This window comes from Ovis aries, chromosome 23 (genome assembly GCF_016772045.2).
Source record: "Ovis aries strain OAR_USU_Benz2616 breed Rambouillet chromosome 23, ARS-UI_Ramb_v3.0, whole genome shotgun sequence".
Classification (NCBI taxonomy): domain Eukaryota; kingdom Metazoa; phylum Chordata; class Mammalia; order Artiodactyla; family Bovidae; genus Ovis; species Ovis aries.
Genome location: NC_056076.1, coordinates 519,000 through 540,191, shown reverse-complemented (window position 1 = coordinate 540,191; position 21,192 = coordinate 519,000). Strand labels below are relative to the sequence as shown.

At 52.2% G+C, this 21,192-nt stretch overlaps 1 protein-coding gene across 1 annotated transcript in view; it reads right to left on the bottom strand.

Moving 5' to 3' along the window:
* The window catches only part of PARD6G (par-6 family cell polarity regulator gamma), a 73,593-nt gene extending 52,604 nt beyond the window's left edge, over positions 1 to 20,989 (bottom strand). The window contains exon 1 of the mRNA XM_004020391.5: positions 20,721 to 20,989. Within this exon, the coding sequence (XP_004020440.4) occupies positions 20,721 to 20,792 (72 nt within the window). The 5' untranslated portion in view covers positions 20,793 to 20,989. The remainder of the gene's footprint in view (positions 1 to 20,720) is intronic.
* Positions 20,990 to 21,192: the final 203 nt, after the last annotated feature.

The window sequence follows — 21,192 nt, the reverse complement described above, 5'->3', positions numbered from 1 at the left end:
TCGGGCTTCAGTAATTGTGGGGCATGGGCTTAGTTGCATGTGGGATCTTCCTGGATTAGGGATGGAACCCACATCTCCTGCATTGACAGGCAGATTCTTTACCACTGAACCAACAGAGAAGCCTGCTGCTGCTGCTGCTAAGTCGCTTCAGTCGTGTCCGACTCTGTGCGACACCATAGACCACCAGGCTTCCCTGTCCCTGGGATTCTCCAGGCAAGAAGACTGGAGTGGGTTGCCATTTCCTTCTCCAGTGTGTGAAAGTGAAAAGTGAAAGGGAAGTTGCTCAGTCGTGTCCGACTCTTCGTGACCCCATGGACTGCAGTCCACCAGGCTCCTCCGTCCATGGGATTTTCCAGGCAAGAGTACTGGAGTGGGGTGCCATCGCCTTCTCCAAACAGAGAAGCCTAAGAATAATTATTTTAACAGCCAACTGAAGGCTTTTTGGAAGTTTGTGTTGAGAAATATGGAAACTCCAGAAGGTGGTGGCAGACTGGTTGGTGCACATGGAGGCTCCTGCTTTCGCTCCAGGCAGATGGAAAACACTGAGAGACTAAGGGTCCGGCATCCCCCGTCAGCACACATCAGTTTAGATGATGAAGATGTATTAAGAACTCAGGGAAACCCCCACTCCCATTACTGCTGGGCCTTGCAGAGGAGAACAGGATGTGAGACTTCATCTAAGCTGGAAGGGCAAGCTTTTCCAGTTTGAATTGGTCCAACAGTGTTGAACTGGTAGGGAAGACAGAGGGCAGGCACTCTGAACAGGGTAGGACTTGCCTCCTTCACATGCCCATCTCCACCCTGACCCCAAACGGCAAAAGGCCCTCAGGCCCTCTTGTCCCATGTAGAAGCTAAAACTTTATATGAATGATGCTTTTGGAGCCACAAGTCTCTGACAATACAAATGTATTTTCATCATCCAAAGTCACGTCACTCTATGGTTCATTCATTACCACTACCATAATTATCTCTTACTTTCCAGGTTAAAAATGTAAAATTTTCTTTTTCTTGAGACCTGAGGAGTTCTCTCTACAGTTATCCATATGTTTAAACAAATCCCTTTTGTATGGAAACATATTTAATTCAGCACATGCCAGGCTCATTTGGTGTGCACTGCAAGTCTTACTCGGAGAAGGCGATGGCACCCCACTCCATTACTCTTGCCTGGAAAATCCCATGGACGGAGGAGCCTGATGGGCTGCAGTCCATGGGGTCCCGAAGAGTTGGACACGACTGAGCAACTTCCCTTTCACTTTTCACTTTCACACATTGGAGAAGGAAATGGCAACCCACTCCAGTGTTCTTGTCTGGAGAATCCCAGGGACGGCAGAGCCTGATGGGCTGCCATCTATGGGGTTGCACAGAGTTGGACATGACTGAAGTGACTTAGCAGCAGCAGCAGCAGCAGCAGCAGCAGCAAGTCTTACTGGCTGTCTTCATGCCCGCAACTAAACCATAAGTTCCCCCTAGAAGTGCACTTCTGAACTCCTATGCTGAGGGGCTTGGAGAGAGATCTGCCCAGAGCTGTCGAGCTGATGGATTCCAGGTTGGAAACAGACCCATCTTCCGACTCTGGTCCTGTGTTCCATCTGCAGCACTAAGCTACTGCCACTTCAAACCAACCAAAAAGCTCATTCTTTTTACAACTGAAATCATGGTCCCCAGGTTTCATCTTAAAGTCACTTGGCTACTTTCACTTAAAAAGTCTAGCATATTTTTGATGATTAAGATGCACTTCTGGCTTAATACTGGAATATCATTCCCAAAGAAACCTAGTCTGAGTAAAGCACCCTCCTGCTGATCTAACATCAAAGGAGGGAGAGGAAGATTATAAATGGTACTGTCTTCTCACCTCGGGCCTTCATGCTGTTGTCTTTCTGTCTGGGGAGCGCTCCTACACCTGACCCCATGTGCTGTCCCTTGGTGGCCCCAGGGCCACTGTTTCCATCACCTGGGGAGAGGCCGTGGGAGGTGACGGTGCACATGGGGCTGTGTCTCTGACAGCTTTGGGGGGGGCAGGAAGCACACCACGTTCTTGTAGCTGTCAAGCTGCCCCCTCCTCAATCCCTGATATAGGTAACTGATATCCAGAGATGTTTCTGGTCACTCTCTGCCACCGTATCTGACTCAATCACCTCCAACCCCCAGCTCACCTCCCCTTTCAGGTTGCCGCTGCTGCTGCTGCTGCTGCTGCTGCTGAGTCCCTTCAGTCATGTCCGACTCTGTGCAACCTCATCAACGGCAGCCCACCAGGCTCTCCCGTCCCTGGGATTCTCCAGGCAAGGACACTGGAGTGGATTGCCATTTCCTTCTCTAATGTATGAAAGTGAAAAGTGAAGTCGCTCAGTTGTGCCCTACTCTTCGCCACCCCATGGACTGCAGCCCACCAGGCTCCTCCATCCATGGGATTTTCCAGGCAAGAGTGCTGGAGTGGGGCGCCACTGCCTTCTCCACCCTTTCAGGTTAGTTTTCACAAAAAAAGGGGAACTGAACTTTAAGGACAAATGTCTGCAACTCTGAATTTCTATCCTCCTTCATCATTTCCTTAAAATACTCTTAAAAAAACACAACAACATTCTTTCCCCTCCTGCATACACAGCTCACGATAATCTTCACCTTGGAGGCAGTCCACAGAGCTGACTACTCGTGCCCGTGAGCACAGTCACTCTGGAGAAAGCAGCAAGATTCATGATGGACAGAAAAGAAGGAGGGAAATCCGGTCCAGTGTGTGATGTGACACTGAGGTGCCCTGGGAGCCCAGGGCTCACTGTCCTGCAGCCGTCCCAGCCTCACCTGGGCAGGCCCAGTGACTAAAGCTCTGCATGGGGGAGAGGACACTCCTCAACCTTCTCCAACATGCTTTTTTTTTTTTTAAAGAAAAATTAGGATCATAGAGCCTGGTATATTTTTCTTTATGGTGTGAATGGAATAGAACCACACAGCTCAAAATTCAAAAGGTATTCAGTGAACAGTCTCCACAGGAACCAATGATTTCAGTCCTCTGTTCCTTCAAAAGGAAGTATCTGTGACCTGTGTCCCCTTGCCCTCTTCTCTGACAAGCAGTATGTTGTCCACACTGGTCTACTCTGATTTTTTTCACTTATCTGCTATACTTGAAAAACATTCTTTTGCTGGATGTTTATAGTCCCAGGAGGTAGGTATGTATCTTGGACTTGCAGATGCTCCTGAACATGAGAAAGATCAAGTCATCTGGCTCCTGTCTTGTAAGTGCCACAAGGGACATTTTGTTACTATGATAGCAGTACTTTCCTTGGAAAATCCTTCAGGGCTAGACTCTTCCAGTGATCCTAAAACTGCCCCAGTCTCGAGGGACCAAGGAGGATCCTAGACATTCCAATATCCACTGACTGCTCCCTGGCAGGAGCCTGGGGCTGAAGCACCCAGGATTCCTCAGCTTGTTCTCCTATTGTGAAATGTTGTGTTTATCATGAACATACTCAGGGCATCTAGGGAGCTACTGTGTTCTTTCACAGACGACCGACCCCTTGTAATTAAAGTCTGTCTTACAACGCAAAGTTAAAAGGAAACCCACACATTACTCATCTTTCCAAGCTCCTCACTGCAGACAGAAACCCAGCCAAGCACTCCGGACCCTGCAGCAGAGGCCCCGCCCCCACAAGGCCCCGCCCACCGAGGCCCCACCCCGAAGCCCCACCCATACCAAAGTGCCACTTCAGACCTCTCAGGTGAAAGCAATCACAGGACATCAGAAGCACAGGTAGATTTTGATGGAAAATCATCATCAAAATATGCACAAAGGTGAAAAGTGGAAACTGTAAAAGCTCATCAAACAGATTAAACTTGCTGCCAGGATGAAGCCAACAGAAGTGCTGTATTAGAAAGGGTTGAAGGACTCAAGGAAGCCTTTACAATATGGAAAGTGAGAGAAAACACAACCCAAGGGTAAGTCTCCAATGTGACCCAATCAGATAGAAAAATATTGTACTCGGGCTGAACACAGAACAAAGCAGCAAGGCCCAGCCCCAGGCCTGGACTCCTGCCTGTGCTACGTTCCAACTCCTGCTCAAGGTGTGTTCCTTGAACCAGCAATGCCAGCAACACCTGGAACCTGCTGGAGATGCATGACCTTAGGCCCCAGGCCTAGGGACTCAGAATCTGCAGTCTAACAAGATCCCCAGGGACTCAGGTGCACACTAAAGTCTAAAAAGCTGTGTCATGAACATCCCAGGAAGCACCTTGCTAGTTACTGTTATGGGCTAGTTTTTAGCACCCATTCATTCATTCATTAAGATTGCACTGAATGCCCAATAGGAAAAGGAGTGCGTCAAGGCTGTATATTGTCACCCTGCTTATTTAACTTCTATGCAGAGTACATCATGAGAAACGCTGGACTGGAAGAAACAGAAGCTGGAATCAAGATTGCCGGGAGAAATATCAATAACCTCAGATATGCAGATGACACCACCCTTATGGCAGAAAGTGAAGAGGAGGTAAAAAGCCTCTTGATGAAAGTGAAAGAGGAGAGTGAAAAAGTTGGCTTAAAGCTCAACATTCAGAAAACGAAGATCATGGCATCTGGTCCCATCACTTCATGGCAAATAGATGGGGAAACAGTGGAAACAGTGTCAGACTTTATTTTGGGGGGCTCCAAAATCACTGCAGATGGTGATTGCAGCCATGAAATTAAGAGACGCCTACTCCTTGGAAGAAAAGTTATGACCAACCTAGACAGTATATTCAAAAGCAGAGACATTACTTTGCCGACTAAGGTCCGTCTAGTCAAGGCTATGGTTTTTCCTGTGGTCATGTATGGATGTGAGAGTTGGACTGTGAAGAAGGCTGAGCGCCGAAGAATTGATGGTTTTGAACTGTGGTGTTGGAGAAGACTCTTGAGAGTCCTTTGGACTGCAAGGAGATCCAACCAGTCCATTCTGAAGGAGATCAACCCTGGGATTTCTTTGGAAGGACTGATGCTAAAGCTGAAACTCCAGTACTTTGGCCACCTTGTGCGAAGAGTTGACTCATTGGGAAAGACTCTGATGCTGGGAGGGATTGGGGGCAGGAGGAGAAGGGGACGACCGAGGATGAGATGGCTGGATGGCATCACTGACTCGGAGTCTGAGTGAACTCCGGGAGATGGTGATGGACAGGGAGGCCTGGCATGCTGCGATTCATGGGGTTGCAAAGAGTCAGACACGACTGAGCGACTGAACTGAACTGAGTGCCCAGTATGGCCCTGGGCTAGTGTTGAGTGTCTTCACAAGGCTGACGGTTTGAGAGCCCAATGTTGAGATGTTTCGGTTGCATGTGCAAATGTGTAAGGACAAACTGAGAAAAGTACACAAAGACGCTGTATGACAGACGTAGGCCCTGGTTTAAACTGAGTGTATCAGGAAAGCAGGAATCAGATGAAGAGAGGGCCAGAGCGCATCCCACACCATGGCCCGGGACCAGGGGGGCAGGACCTCACTGCGCGCCAGAGGCCACAGGGCAGCCCCGTGGGCTGTGATGCCTCACGTCCTGCTTGCTTTTCATCGAGGTGGGTCCTGGAATCACAATCAACACAACACATCCAACCGTGAAGGAGCACGAACACGTCAGGGCCACTTCAGGACAGTGCCAAGGAGCATGCGCACACACGCATGCCGTGTAGAAAACCATGGAGAGACGTCCATTTATGGGACGATCGGGCAGCACAGGCTGCCAACCTCACGAGGCATCTGTCAGAGCGTGGGACCTGCCAGGGGGTGACCTCCGGGGCAGACACGTCGGGACAGTTTAAAATCAGGCCACAGACCTGTGAGTCAGACGGGGTGGAGCGGACAGCCGAGCCTGGCCCTTTGCTGTGCCCCGTCCACCCACTTCAATCTGGAGCAGTGATGGCGTAGCCGTCAGCACCTGCAGAACTGCTCAGACAAGCAGCGGCTCCTGCGTGAGGCTGCCAAGCAGCTGCCGGGGGCTGTGTGAGCCCTGCGTGTGCTCTCCACCTGTGGACCCAGGACTGCTCAATGTAGGAGTGGGGCAGGGCCGAGAAGGGAGCAGAGAGATCTCGGGACACGGCTGTGGTCGCGACGGTGGGAGAGAAGGTGTGGTCCGGGCCAAGCTCGCCTCACAGCACCCCACAGGTGTCGCTGTTCCCATTTTACAGACCAGGAAGCTGAGACCCAGAAGTTTCAACAGCTGTGCACAGGCACAAGGCTACTAGCAAAGAGAGGACCTGAGGCTGACGCTGCAGAGGGTCTAGACGAGGTCTAAGGAGCGCCCGCGGGGGGTGCGGGAATTCCACGGGAAGGGGACGCCCAGGCCAGCTGGCAACGGGCACAAAGCGGGCCATGGTGGGCAGGAGAAGCCTTCAACATGTTTATTTATTCCAAATTTATTCCAATTCCAATTTATTCCAAATTTATTCCAAAATTTTTATTCATTCCAATTTTTATTTATTCACTATAAATTAGTGAATTTTACATTGTGATAGCTGATTCATGACTAAGTTTAGAAAATGAAGCTAAATCTCTCGTGTCTGTCTGGGTATATGTATGTCTCAGTATATGTCTTTGGATAATACTGCCATGGTTAACTTGTAAATGAGCTCTATTTAATTGGCTTGAAGAAAAGTAAGTGCTTACAAATCAAACAATTCTAAATGCAAGAGAAGTTAAGTGAATTTCAGGTTCACTTGAACTGGGAAATATTCAGTATTAAATTAATACCTCGTATTCTCTTACAAACTTATCAAGAAAAGTAATTCAATGTTACTCAAGATCCCCTTGAGGAGGGCATGGCAACCCACTCCAGTATTCTTGCCAGGAGAATTCCATGGACAGAGGAGCCTGGTGGGTTACAGTCTACAGAGCTGCAAAGAACTGGATACAGCTGAAGCGACTTGGCACACATGGCGGGCGGAATATCGCAGACCAGAACCGGCTGCTCTAGAAGCTGAGGAAAAGGTGCAGGGAGCCTGCTGTCGAGGTGGAGCTGGCGGGCTGGAGCGCCCACCTGGGCCAGGTGTGGAGGTCAGTGCCAGGCTGCTCATCCGCCTCTCCTTCATAGCACTTCCCCGGAACAGAAATCCAGAAATGCACTCAGGCAGAGGCCCGGAGCCCCAGCCCGAGTAGGGAAGCACGGTCACATCTGGACCTGAGCTCAGGAAAAGTGCCTGGAAAAGAGGCAGTGTCCAGGGATGGGATGGGCTGAGGGGGACACTGCCTGGGTCAGTGGTGCCTTAGCAGACAGAAGGCAGAGGCATCAAGAGGCAAGGTCCTGGATGGAGACCTCGGTTCAAGCTCCTGACTCACCTTGAACTGGCTGGTGACACTGGATCATTTAAACTTCTCCAAGCATATTTCCTCCTTTGTAAAAGAAGGACACAATATATTCCCCAGAGGGCTGTTGTGAGTCCTGAATCAAATCCCTGTCCTGTTCTGAGTGAGAGTCCATTGAACAGCAGCTTGCACTCGATCACCTTGTTCCAGAGCTTTTGCTCTTCTTGGCCAAGTGCACGTGGGGAAGGTGTACAGGGCACACCAGGCTTCCACATGCACCACAGGGCTGCCAGAGCCCTTCTCAAGCACCCAGACTTGCACTGAGACCTCTGCCCGTGTGGTTTATAAAAGACAGAGCAGGAAGCATGCCCCTACAGGAGTACACCCCTCTTCAATTAAGCCACCTTCCTAATTTCTGAATACAAGTCATGACTTTTTTAGGCCCTGTCCCTTCCATCACTGGCAGTTATTTTTCAGGGTTTTTTTTTTTTTTTTTTCACAAGGAAACACTTTTTTATTACTCTGTGAGAGAAAAGTGGTGCTCAGGAGCATGACCTTAACTCCGATCTCTAGATGGGGACTCAGAGCTGAGCTGAGCAGAAGCTGCCCACCCCAGCCTTGCAGCCCAAGGGGCCTCTGCTCGGTCACCGCTGACACTCTGAGCACAGCTGCAGAGGGGGCTCTGCCTGCAGCACCCCTTCTGCCCCCAGCAGACTGCACACAGGCCAAAGCGCATGGGGCGGCCTCAGAGAGGGGGATTCCCAGGACACGGGAAGAATACTGAAGAGGCAGTGCAGCCCTGAGCCATGTCCTGGAGGGGCTGGGGAGAGAGAGAGAGCGATACATGCTGGGGCTGCAGAGCAGTCTGGACCAGGTAGGTGTTGTCCGTTTTCCACGAGGTAGAATCAGGGAATAACAAGAACTAGGTGAGAAGCAGGATGGTGGAGCAATGGAAGGTTGCTGGGGCCTTGTTTGGGGCGAGTTAGCAGCCTGGTCCAGACCCCAGAGGCATGGGGGTCATGAGCATCCTCTCTGCAGCCCACAGGTATGGTGTCATGAGCATCACGAAGCACCTGAGCTGAGTGCCCAGTAGAAGGGCTGGCACAGAGCTGATGCTCTAAGAAGGGACGTGGTAACCCCAAGAAGAGAAAAGGACTCAGGTGATGTGACCGGGCGGCAACTGCTCCTACCAGGCTGGACCGAGCTCCTAGGACAGGGAGGGAGCCCAGAGACAGTGGCCCCCCAGAATTCTCTCCAGGAAGAACCACAGGGCAACCTCAACAGCGCACGTTGGCTTACTCTCCAGGGCCAGGTGCTGACCCTCCTCTGATGAATGGCTGTGACCGGGTGGGTGGAGAAGAGGCATTGTGAGGAGATAGACAACACCTGCCTGGTGCGGAGGCTTGCGTGTGTCACTCTCCCTTCCTCCCCAGCCCCTCCTGGACCCTCAGCTCACCACTGACAAGCAGTGGGCCACATTCCTGGGAAACGGTTCCCAGTTTGGGGCGGGGGAGCGCAGTGACTCCAGCTCCAGGTGAACAGGGACAAAGCTGCTCCAGGGCAGATCCTCTCCTGAGGGTGGAGTGCAGCTGCCCCAACACACCATTTCTCACAAGAGCATTCTGACCTGTGGAGCCTCGGCATCACCTTCCGGCAAAAGGAGCGCGTTCCTGTGAAGGTTGGGGGCCCTGCTCATCCCTGCAGCTGCTGCTGGAGCCAGGGGCTCCTCCTCCACGAGAGGGGCCACACTCCAGGCAGAGTATTTGTTTGGTCACATAGCAACACCCCGTTATTATTCCAGACCGGTGAGGGAAGCAAGGTCATGACGTGTGGGCGGGGAGCCAGTGGCTCAGGCCCCCGAGCCACACAAAACAGGATGCGAGCAGCACTGTAGTCTCCCAGTTCCTCAGGCACAGCTGGCCGTGTAGACGCCGGCTTTAGCTGCCGGTGTGGCTTGCTTCCATGGCCCTTACCCAGGCCCATGCACAACAGCACACCTCCCAGGAGACGCCATCTGAGGGGCTTTCTGGGCCTGTGCCTCAGTCCCCCGTGTCCTGTCTCGGGAGCAAAGGTGCAGAGAGAGAAGCTCTGCAGACCGATGGACACACAGTTCAGCTTTCGACAGACACACTGACGTGATGAAGCGGAAAATAAACATACCCGATCACTAGGCAGGACTTTTAGGAGCAGCAAAGAAATTCCCAAAGGCAAAGGATGTGACTCACCAACACCCTCAGGTGTGCGAGTGGGAAGCCGCAGGACGACACAGGCAAACCCCAAGTGAAGGCCACCAAAGCGCATGGCCCCACAGCCCACCACCATCAAGGCTGCTGTCGGGGTCTTCATTTCACACGTGAAAGTCAGACAACTTTCAAAAGGACAGCGGTTCACTTTCCTCGAAGACACTGTGGCACGTGCTGTCCTGGACCCACTGAGCAGCACCAGGCCCGACCCTGTCCACCTGGTGTCTCAGCCCCCCGAGAGGGCTACAGCAGGTAACGGAATGCACAGGACGGCCTGAAAGCTGTGAGTCACAGTGCAGAATTAAAGGAAGGGCTAGGAAAGCCTTTCAACTCGGTAAACAGATCCCTGATTTGATTTATTAATTGACAATGAATAAGCTGTGGTTCAAGGCCTTCAGGAACTCCTGAACCCTCAGACCTCTGACAGCAGCTGCTCCACCCTGGTCCACTCAAGTCCAGGGCTGGGGTCTGTACAGGGCTCCGGGACAGCACACTGGGCTGTACAGGGCTCCCAGCCAGCTCACAGCAACATTGAGAACCGCTAGTGGAATCCACAAGTGTGTTGAAGAGGAGCTCACAGGAGGCTTTGGGCCCCTGAATCTCCATCCATACAGATGCATAAGGAATACTCTGAATCCATTTAAAAAAACCGATCTCCAGATACACACAACACGGATGGACCCTCTGGATGCTTAGTGCACCGTGACATTGAGTCTGAGCACCAGCGTGCTCACCCTGGTGACAAAGCCCTGACGGCGGTTACACTGGGGGTGGGTGCTGACATGGAGGGACCTTCTCAAAGGCTGGAGTGTTGCACACTTACTGTGATGTGCACAGTGTTCACCAGGTGTGCAAACATGTAAAATTTCATCAGATTGCACGCCTGAGATTAGTGTGTTTTACTGTCACGCACAGCTTCCCTGGTGGCTCAGATGGTAAAGAATCCATCTGCAGTGTAGAAGACCGGGGTTTGATCCTTGGGTTAGTAAGACCCCTGGTGAAGGAAATGGCTATCCACTCCAGTATCTTGCCTGGAGAATCCCATGGACAGAGGAGCCTGGTGAGTGAGCTACAGTCCATAGGGTTGCAGAGTCAGACACAACTGAGCCACTAATACACACACACACACACACACACACACTGTCACACACACTGAACTCCACTCAGGAATGACTCCAGTGTCACATGTGAACGGGTCCCTGAAAGGCAGCAGTCTCAGCCTCGAGGCACGGCAGAGCTTTCTGGGCAAGTGCAGGAAAGGATCTTTTTCTTGAGGATGGTCTTGATTCCTGTCTCCTGTACAATGTCACGAACCTCCGTGCATAGTTCATCAGGCACTCTGTCTATCAGATCTAGTCCCTTAAATCTACTTCTCACTTCCACTGTATAATCATAAGAGATTTGATTTAGGTCATACCTGAATGATCTAGTGGTTTTCCCCACTTTTTTCAATTTTAGTCTGAATTTGGAAACAAGGAGTTCATGATCTGAGCCACAGTCAGCTCCCAGTCTTGTTTTTGCTGACTGTATAGAGCTTCTCCATCTTTGGCTGCAAAGAATATAATCAATCTGATTTTGGTGTTGGCCATCTGGTGATGTCCATGCGTAGAGTCTTCTTTTGTGTTGTTGGAAGAGAGTGTTTGATATGACCAGTGTGTTCTCTTGGCAAAACTCTATTAGCCATCACTTCATGGCAAACTTCCCTGGTGGCTCAGACGGTAAAGCGTCTGTCTACAATGTGGGAGACCTGGGTTCGATCCTCTGGGTCGGGAAGATCCCCTGGAGAAGGAAATGGCAATCCACTCCAGTACTATTGCCTGGAAAATTCCATGGACAGAGGAGCCTGGTAGGCTACAGTCCATGGGGTTGCAAAGAGTCAGACACGACTGAGCGACTTCACTTTCATGGCAAATAGATGGAGAAAACAGTGGAAACAGTGGCAGACTTTATTTTTGGGGGCTCCAAAATCACTGCAGATGGTGACTGCAGCCATGAAATTAAAAGATGTTTACTCCTTGGAAGGAAAGTTATGACCAACCTAGACAGCTATTAAAAAGCAGAGACATTACTTTGCCAACAAAGGTCCATCTAGTCAAGGCTATGATTTTTTCCAGTGGTCATGTATGGATGTGAGAGTTGGACTATAAAGAAAGCTGAGCACTGAAGAATTGATGGTTTTGAACTGTGGTGTTGGAGAAGACTCTTTGAGAGTCCCTTGGACTTCAAGGAGATCCACCAGTTCATCATAAAGGAGATCTGTCCTGACTATTCATTGGAAGGACTGATGTTGAAGCTGAAACTCCAATACTTTGGGCACCTGATGCAAAGAGCTGACTCATTTGAAAAGACCCTGATGCTGGGAAAGATTGAAGGCAGGAGGAGAAGGGGATGACAGAGGATGAGATGGTTGGATGGCATCACCAACTCAATAGACACGGGTTTGGGTGGACTCTGGGAGTTGGTGATGGACAGGGAGGTCTGGGGTGCTGCAGTCCATGGGGTCACAAAGAGTAGGACAGGACTGAGCGACTGAACTGAACTGAACTGAACTGCAGGAGAGGATCACGTGCAAGGGCAGCCTGTGGACAAGGGGAGGCTGACAAAGGAAGAATTAACAGGGATGGGCAGTGCAGAAGGGTCCAGGTGGTTTTTGAACTCATTAAGCAGCAACATTTTTTTTTTTTTACTTTCCTCAAGTAAAATTCAGAGAAGGCAATGGCATCCCACTCCAGTATTCTTGCCTGGAAAATCCCATGGACAGAGGAGCCTGGTGGGCTGCAGTCCATGGGGTCACAAAGAGTCGGACATGACTGAGCGACTTCACTTTCACTTTCATGCATTGGAGAAGGAAATGGCAACCCACTCCAGTGTTCTTGCCTGGAGAATCCCAGGGATGGCGGAGCCTGGCTGCCATCTATGGACCCCCATCTATGGGGCCGCACACAGTTGGACACAACTGAAGCGACTTGGCAGCAACAAGTAAAATGCTACACACTTTCCCCAAAATATAGAGCAGATGCTCTGGCTGGGGATGGTGAAAGGAGCCATTCCCTTGTCTCCTCTGCCAACAAGCATCTTCACAGAGCCCCAAAGGAGCACAGCCTTTGGAAATCGGAGAGCTGGACGGTGGGGTGTGGGACACACCTCCCAGAGCCCAGGAACCAGAGGCGCACTGAATGAGGGGATGGGGAAAGGTTTCAAAGGTCACTGATGCCCCAGCTGTAACAGTGGTGCCCAGTCCTGCCCCACCCAGTCCTGTGGGTAACAGGGCAGCCTGGTGACTCTGAAGGAGGCAGAGAAGGCTGGCGCCGTCTCCAGGGAAGGGGTGTGAGCACCACGCAGGGAGATGTGTAGGGCTGGCTCTGAGGAGGTGCCCTGAGCCCCCGAAGCTGTCACCTAAGGAAATTAGGTGACACTATCAATGTGGATTTAAAAAAAAATAATTTTATTTATTTAATTGGCTGTGCTGGGTCTTCATTTCTGCGTGAGCTCTCTTGAGTCGGGGCTACTCTCTGGCTGTGGGGCGCGGCTGATTACTGCAGGGGCCTCTCTGGTTGCGGCTCCCGGGCTCTAGGGTGCAGGATCGGTAGTTGTGGCACACGAGCTTAGTTTCTCTGGCCTGTGGGATCTCCCTGGACCAGAGATCGAGCCTGTGTCTGATGCATCGGCAGGCAGATTCTTTTCCGCCTGAGTCACCAAGGAAGCCCCCAAAGTGGCCTTTGAAATCCGCTTCCTTTGGACTTCCAAAGCTTCTCTTTTTTGTTTAGCTCATCTTGTACCACTTCTTTCCCTTCCCTCCACGCACTAGTGGGGAGGGGACAAGGCCCCTGAGCCCTCTCAGAGATGCCCTGGGGCTAAGTCAATTAGTGATTCCAGCTTTGGTCACCTTCCTCAAAAAGCAGTTCCTTTCTAAAGTACCCTAAAAGACCACTGCTGAACTAGCCATTGTTGTTGAGTTTCTAAGTCATGTCCGCCTCTTTGAGGCCCCATGGGCTGCAGCATGCCAGGCTCCCCTGTTCTTCACTATCTCCTGCACTAGTAGCTAGCTGGAAAACCTGTTCCTCATCTGAAGTTAACTCGAGTGGCATTTACTGGGCACCTACTTCATGCAAAGCCCTGCTGGTCACTTTAGATACTGAATCTTTCCTTGGAGCATACTACTGAGAAATGCAGGGCTAGGAGAGAACTAGAGTCCCCGGGCGAGGAAAACTGGAGACCGGAGGAGCCTAGCTGCTCCTGGAAGCAAGGAGGGGAGAGGGCGCTCTGCCTCGGCTCCAAGCGGCCCGCGCAGGTGCCACCGCTGCTGGTTCCAGAGAAGCTGAGAGCAGCTCCTAGAGGCCCGAGCACCACGACTACTCCTGCTGTGTGGGCGGGTGGCAGGGGGGTTGGAGACCTCAGCCTCCAGCTGCGACCCTGTGGCTCTGGCGATACTTTGGGCATCAGGATAAAGGACCCCCACACCCACCCACTCCAGTCTGCCTACACACAACTGGACCTTCGTTGGGCCATTTGCTTTTAAGCTGGGGATAGTGGCTATCTTGGTTACCTCTGTACCCCAGCATGAACCCCATGCCTTGCATACAGTAGGTGCTCAGTAAGTGAATACATGAATGGATGGTAGACTTTTAAGAATAACTACTGCAGAGTGTACTTCCCTTGAGGCCACACAGCTAAAACCTGCTGCAGGGATGGAAGCAAAATAGAACTTCCTTCCTCTGAGCACTAGGCCTAACTCTTCCAAACTCTGGACCCAGAGAGCCCAAGGGGTCTGTTTCATTCTACGTGGGAATACCTGTGTCAGTATCTGGACCGGACTTGAGGGCTTGTCGGAGGAGGCAGGGCAGGAACCCTCCTTCACTAGGGCCACAGACAGTGCATGGTAGAGACTGGAGTCTGGAGCCGAACAGCCCGAGTTCTTCGACTGGGCCCAGCTGAGTGGAACCCCCCAGACTTTTCAGTGTATAATGGGGGTGGTAACAGAACCTATCTGGCAAGGTTGTGATGGAGAGTAATGGATTATCATTTGCAACTAAAATGTATTTATGAATATATATATGTGGTTAAACTTATTTTAATGCTTCTGGGACTTCTCTCACGGTGCAGTGGCTAAGACTCCGTGCTTCCAGTGGTGGGGGTCCGGGTTCAGTCCTTGATTAGGGAACTAGATCCCACATGTTATAACTAAAAGATCTTTCACAGTGCAATTAACACACCTGGTGTAGGAAAATTTAAAAAACATATATATTATATATGTGTATATATTATACATGTGTATATATATTATATATGCGTGTATATTATATATAATATATGTGTATACACACACACACACACTAAGTTGCTTCAGTCATGTCCAACTCTCTGTGACCCTATGGACTATAGCCTGCCAGGCTCCTCTGTCCATGGGATTCTCCAGGCAAGAATACTAGAGTGCGTTGCCATGCCCTCCACCAGAAGATCTTCCCAGGTCAGGGATCGAACCCACATCTCTGATGTATCCGGCACTGGCACGTGGTTCTTTACCACTAGTGCCAATTGGGAAGCCTATATATATATGTATAAAGAAATACTTCTGGATGCAACCTGTTCGCAGAGGGCAGTGTCCAGCCTGGACCCTGTGTTCAGGGGCGCCTCAGAGGAGGGTTGCAGGGTATGTACTGGGGCTTGGAAGGTGTGCAGCACCTCTCGTTGCTCCTCAGGCTCACAGTAGGAGCAACCTGTGAGAGGACGTGCGGAGCAGTAAGCAGGTGAGCAGCCCGCTGGACTCTAACTGTGCTGCCGCTCCCTGGCCCCCGAGGTCCGTTTCAGCGATGCTCTGATGTCACTTCGGGCTCCCTCCTTGCTTGCCTCTAAAAGTCCAGGAGGCCCCTCTGAAGGAAAGGGGCAAGATGCCGCTCTCTTTCTGCTGATTCACAAACAGTAGCCCTAACCCTAACCCTGACCCTAACCTTCTGACTCCTCAAGGCAACTTGAATGGTTGCATCTCCCAATCCCTGACATGCCTTCCCTGCCCTAAAATTGGAAGACCCCTCTATTTGAAATGTCACAAGTCCCAGGAAATGGCCGGAACCTCTGCTAACTGGGTGCCCCCAGGAAGGTCCACAGGGGCTTTCTGCTGCTCACAGGGTGTGGGCAGCACCACCATCCATGCCCACCAGATGACACTCCCCACCTGGGTCTCTGATGACAGTCTCCTCTGGACGCAATTTCCCAAATCAAGTCACCGAACCTGTTTAAACACAGACGTGCATGATACAACAAAACCAGAATCTTAAAAGGGTGTAGCCACACACAGAGGTGAGTCAAACTGTGTCAGGCGGTTCTTAACTGGCCCGCAGGAGGCAAGTGCCCAGCCAGCGCGTGGGGAGGGCGTGGCCTCCGCTCCAGCCCCAGATGGAAGGGCATGGCCAGGCAGAGACAAGATCTGGGACCACAGGGTGCACCGACACCTAGCAGCATCTGCACTGATTGGAAAATCTCCTGTGGATGAGCAGGTCCATAACAGTGAAAAATAAGATCACTGACAAAAGAACGCAGGAAAGAATACGGCAGCTAAAAATACACACAGAGATACCTAACACATATAAGAATATTCTATTCACCAATAACCCAAGACTACAAATTAAAACAGTGGGGTAGTGTTTCACTTATCTAATTTTAAAAGAATAAGAAAATACCCAGTACCGGAGGGTATACAGAGGGAGGGAGGGGATAGACATGAAGCAGGGTGTACACATTTATAGAAGAGACTTTCTGGAAGAAAATCCAGCAATAGGTATACAAAGTCTTAAAAATTTGCATACGTTTCACTTAGTAATTTCATTTCTAAGAATCTGTCCTAAAGAAATAATAAAAGTCCTGCAATGAAGTAAGAGAATCAATATCTTTATAAACTTGGCGTGCTCAGTCGTGTCCGACTCTTTGTGACCCCATGGACTGTAGCCCACCAGACTCCTCTGTCCATGGGATTTTCCAAGCAATAGTACTGGAGTGGGTTGCCATTTCCTTCTCCAATCCCTGACATGCTTTATATACTTTATATGATATACATTCTATATGTACTGTTTATATAAATGTTTAAATGCAAAGTTGTTATTCACAACATTGTTTACTCTAAAAAAATGGAAAATAACCCAAATAGGATATTGGTTAGGTTAATTATGGTTCACATATAAGATGAAATACTATGTAGTCATTTCAAAAACATGTCTTCTGAAAATATTAATGACATAAGGAAACACAACACTTCACTGTTAAGTTGAAAGTGGAACGTTGAAGGCTGCTGAGAAATACACCTATAAAATACGACCTGATTCTGTCTGACGAAGACATCTTCATGCACAGATGCACATAAAGGGCCAGAGGGACATGCGACCATGCTTGGAATGCGAGAATTACCTCCTTTGTGCCTGTTGTGGTTTCCACATCTTCCACAATGATAGCGTATTTGTTTAAAATCCAGAAAAGCCTCCAGCAGTACGGCTTCCCTGATAGCTTGGTTGGTTAAAGAATCTGCCTGCAATGCAGGAGACTCCGGTACAATTCCTGGGTTGGGAAGATATGCTGAAAAAGGGATAGCCTACCCACTCCAGTATTCTTGGGCTTCCCTTGTGGCTCAGCTGGTAAAGAATCTGCCTGCAATGCAGGAGATCTAGGTTTGATCCCTGGGTTGGGAAGATCCCCTGGAGAAGGGAAAGGCTATCCACTCTAGTATTCTGGCCTGGAGAATATGGGGTCTCAAAGAGTCAGACTGAGTGACTTTCACTTTTCAGTATCTAAACCAAGCAGCCAAAACTGGATTAAAACCTTTAGTGGTGTTATTCTCCCCCCACACAATGGACACCAGAGGCCACGGGTGAGTCACATAGCCCTGGGCCCCCATCACCAGTACTAAGGCCACAAAACGAGGGAAACGTGGGGAAGGGACGTGGGATGGAAAATGCTCTGCCTGCAAAGACGTCAGGAGGCTTGGCAGGAGGAATGTCAGGATAGCGCTGATTCTTGGAGAAAACACTTCAGGTGCGGGAAGCCACATAACCAGGGCCCCAGAGGCCAAAGAGAAGACAGAAGAGACCTGCCTGCTAAGGAAGCCGGGACGCCATGGACCTCACTTAAGGCAGGGGTCTCCAGGCGGGGGTGGGGGTGGGCGCAGTGTAGAGCGCACTGCGGAGATGAGGAAGCTGTGTTCCTTTAGACTTTCCAGGCACATGCAGATGCTGGTGGGGCTGATGAGACAGTCACATAGTGAAAGCTACTACAGAGCTCAAAATGGCCCTGTGTGGCCTTCTGTCTTCCCCTCACACAGCCAGTCAATTCCAACTACTTGGCCCCTGTAGACTCCTCTCCAGCACTGGACTTCCTCCTATCCCTCTGAAGGGCCAAGACAGCTCCCCTTGGCCTGAGACATTCTCCCCAGACATCTGCATAGCCCGTTCCCACTGTAGGTCTTCTGGGAAGAGAGGAAAAAGTCAGATTGAGTGTGAAATGCCAGCCCCGTTACCAGAACTGGGGAGTCAGAAGTGCATGCAGCTGGCTGGGAGAGGGACAGACAAATCACAGGTATTTGACAGAAATGCTGGGTAGAGTTAGGGGCTATCTGATGGGGGGGAGCCATCAGATCTAGACAGTTTCTCTGTCTCAAGGCTTTGGGAATTGACCAGCTGTGGCAGAGGGCTAACACCAACAATTCTGAGAGGATCAGAGGCAATTTTCAGACCTGATATCCTGAAATGCCACAGAGTCTTGATCTGCAAGGCTTAGCTCTTACAACTGTGGGTGCCCTGCAGTTTACAGGTGCTTTACCGTTCATTGCCTCATTTGATCCTGTCGGGCTACCAGAATAGGTTCAATGACCATTGTACATATGAAATAACTAAGGCTCAGAAAAGTTAAATGACTTGTCTGAAAGCTCACAAGGTTGGGTGGTAGAACTGGCTGGATTTTGGCACGATTTTTCTTCACATGCAAACCCAGGTGTTATGGTGAACCATTTAGATTGGATAAAAACATCACTGTCATAATGGTTTGCCTCCCATATTTTGACAAGAGCAGCTGGAATAAGGCTCCCTGCAGAGATGGACTCCGTGGGTGGGTGACAGAGTGGTACAGAAGGGGGAGCCAGGTGGCCCCACTGGACAGACAGTAAGACAAACCACCTTATCGAAAAGGGCCTGGGGCGGTGGTGTTGTGTGTATAACCAGCCAGCCCAGCAGGGCCCAGCCTGGTGTGGCCCTCCAGGACTGTTCCCAAATTCAACCAAAACTTTGCCCCTCTGCCACTCACCCCTGGTGGAGCAGTCACTGCATCTGAACTTGAACCCAGGCTCGGGCCATGGGGCAGCCCTCCTTCTTCACTGGGGGTCAAGGAGGAGGGGCAGCCTGAGGTAACCCACTGGGCCACCAGAACACCTATGGCCCCCAGTTCCCTGGGAGAGGCAAAGGCAGACTCTTACTCTTCAGGCCTCAGGGGTCCACCGTGTCCAGAGCGCACGACTGCAGGATAAAGGCTGGTGAGGGCATTTCCTCCAGGGCTAGCCCTCCGGAGTTGCATCTGGTCAGGCAGCTGCCTGCCACCATGGCTGCAGAGCCCAGGGCATTCGGCCAGCGAGATTCGTGAACAGCCTGGGGTGTTCATCACTTAGAACCAAACAGCCACCTTGCAGGGGTGAAAGGCTGCCAGGAGGTCCCCTCGCGATGGAAGTGGTCCTCGTGGAGACTGCCTCAGGAACGCACGCATGACAAACTGACCTGAAAACACCGCAAGGCCCTGGATGTGACACTGTGATACAAGACGGTACCTGTGGGGAAGCCTCTGTGTTCTTTCTCACAACTGCCTGTTAATCTATGATGATCTCAAAATAAATAGTTAAAGTGAAACACCATGGGTGCTCAGTGGCTATTGTCAGGGGACAATGAGTTCTAAGAAGCCACATTCCCACTGAGTTGAAGAAACGTCAGTTATTTGGTGCTCCCACTCAGGCTTGTTGGTTCCTCCCCCCCACACAACTCACAGAGGTCACTTTTGATTTGGGGGTGTGGGGAGTTCTGGGGCTAAAAAGAGATGAGTGCTGGGCCAGGGTCACAGAATTAGCATTGGAGGTAATTAGATATGAGGGTTCATAAATAGACTGCCCAACAAGATGTGACGAAATCCCACAACTCATTCTGTGGGACTCCTGCAGAGAACCCCCATCCTCGGAGGAAGCCTTGCAAATCCTATGTCAAAGGACCCCACCTTGATTGGTACGGGCAGCCCAGACAGGGGCCATCGGGTTAGTCTTCCCAGAGAGCGAACCAGGACACACACGCCGGCGACCAAGTGTGCACAGACTTGGAGGTCAGAGCCCACCCTCGGGTCTGGCCCGTCTACCACCACTGGGGTTCTCCTCCTTGCCTGACCGCGCCGAGCGGGGGGAGCGCAGAGAAGGGGCGAAAGCCGATCCCAGGCAGCGGTACGCCCGAGGCCCCCTCCTCCAGGACCCCGAACAACTGCTGCTCTTCATCTGCGGCAAGGTCCACCCCTGAGACCCTCGCAGACAAAAGCTTCTGCCGCGAAGGTGCCGCCCCCGCAACGGGCAGAAGCGCCAGATCCTATCAGCCAATTATCCAAAGCGCACAGCCACCCGCAAGTTCGGGCACGCTTGGGCCCGGGCGCGGGCAGCGGGAGGGGCCGCTGGTCCGGCGCGCCCGGGGAATCTGGGCCTGGGGCGCGTCGGGAGGCTGAGGGGCTGGTATGCAGGGCCGTGCTGGGGACTGGGGGTCCGGTCCGGGGATCGAGGACCCGCTGCGTGTCTCCCCCTCGCCGGTTCCAAGGTTCCTCCGCTGCGAAGGAGGCGGCGCAGCCAGGGCCCTTCCCCGGCCCGGGCCCCCAAGGCCCCTCCAGGGCCCCGAATCCGATCAGCCCCCGGGTCGCCCCGGAAACATCGCCCCTCCACCGCGCGGTGCGCCGGATCGCCGCCGGCTTGTGGAACAAAAGAGCCACTCTCGCAAAGGGTCGGGCGGCCGCGCGGCCCTCCGAGCGCCGGGGCTCGAGCCGAACCTTACCGGGCTGCCGGGCTTTGTGCGCGCGCAGGGGCGGGAAGGACTGAGGGACCCCGGCGCATCTCACGGACGCGCGCCGCGCTCCGAAGTTGTGGTCGGCGCCGGCCCCTCTCGCGCCGCCCAGTCCCCTTCGGGGTGCCCATTCATTCGTGGGGCGTTGGGGGGGGTGCGCAGACTGCCGGCCCCCGGCTCACCTTGCTCTTGACTTCCACCGCGCTGCAGTCGTAGAAGCGCAGGGTCTGAGACTTGTGGAAACTCCGGTTCATGGTTCCGGCCCCGCTTAGCCTTGGCTTCGCCCTCGCTCTTCGCTATGGGGACTGCAGAAGGACCCTGGGTGCGCCACCCGCCGCCGTGGCCCCGGCCCCGGCCCCGGCCCCGGCCCCGGCCCCGGCCCCTGCCCGCGCTCGCTCGGCCGCGGGGCAGCTCGAGTGCAGCGGCCCGAGCAGGGCTGGCCGCGCGCCTTGGGCACTCAAGGGGCCGCGCGCGGGAGGAGCGGGGTACGGCGGCGCGCGCCGCCCCAAGGACCCGCCCCCCGATACCCTAGAACCCACGTCCCGCCCCGAGCCCGGAGGATCCGCCACCAATCCCTGCCCAGCGCCCAGAATACCCGCCGCCAGTCCCCGCCCCGGGCCCAGAGCACCCGTCCCCCGAGGACCCGCCCGGAGC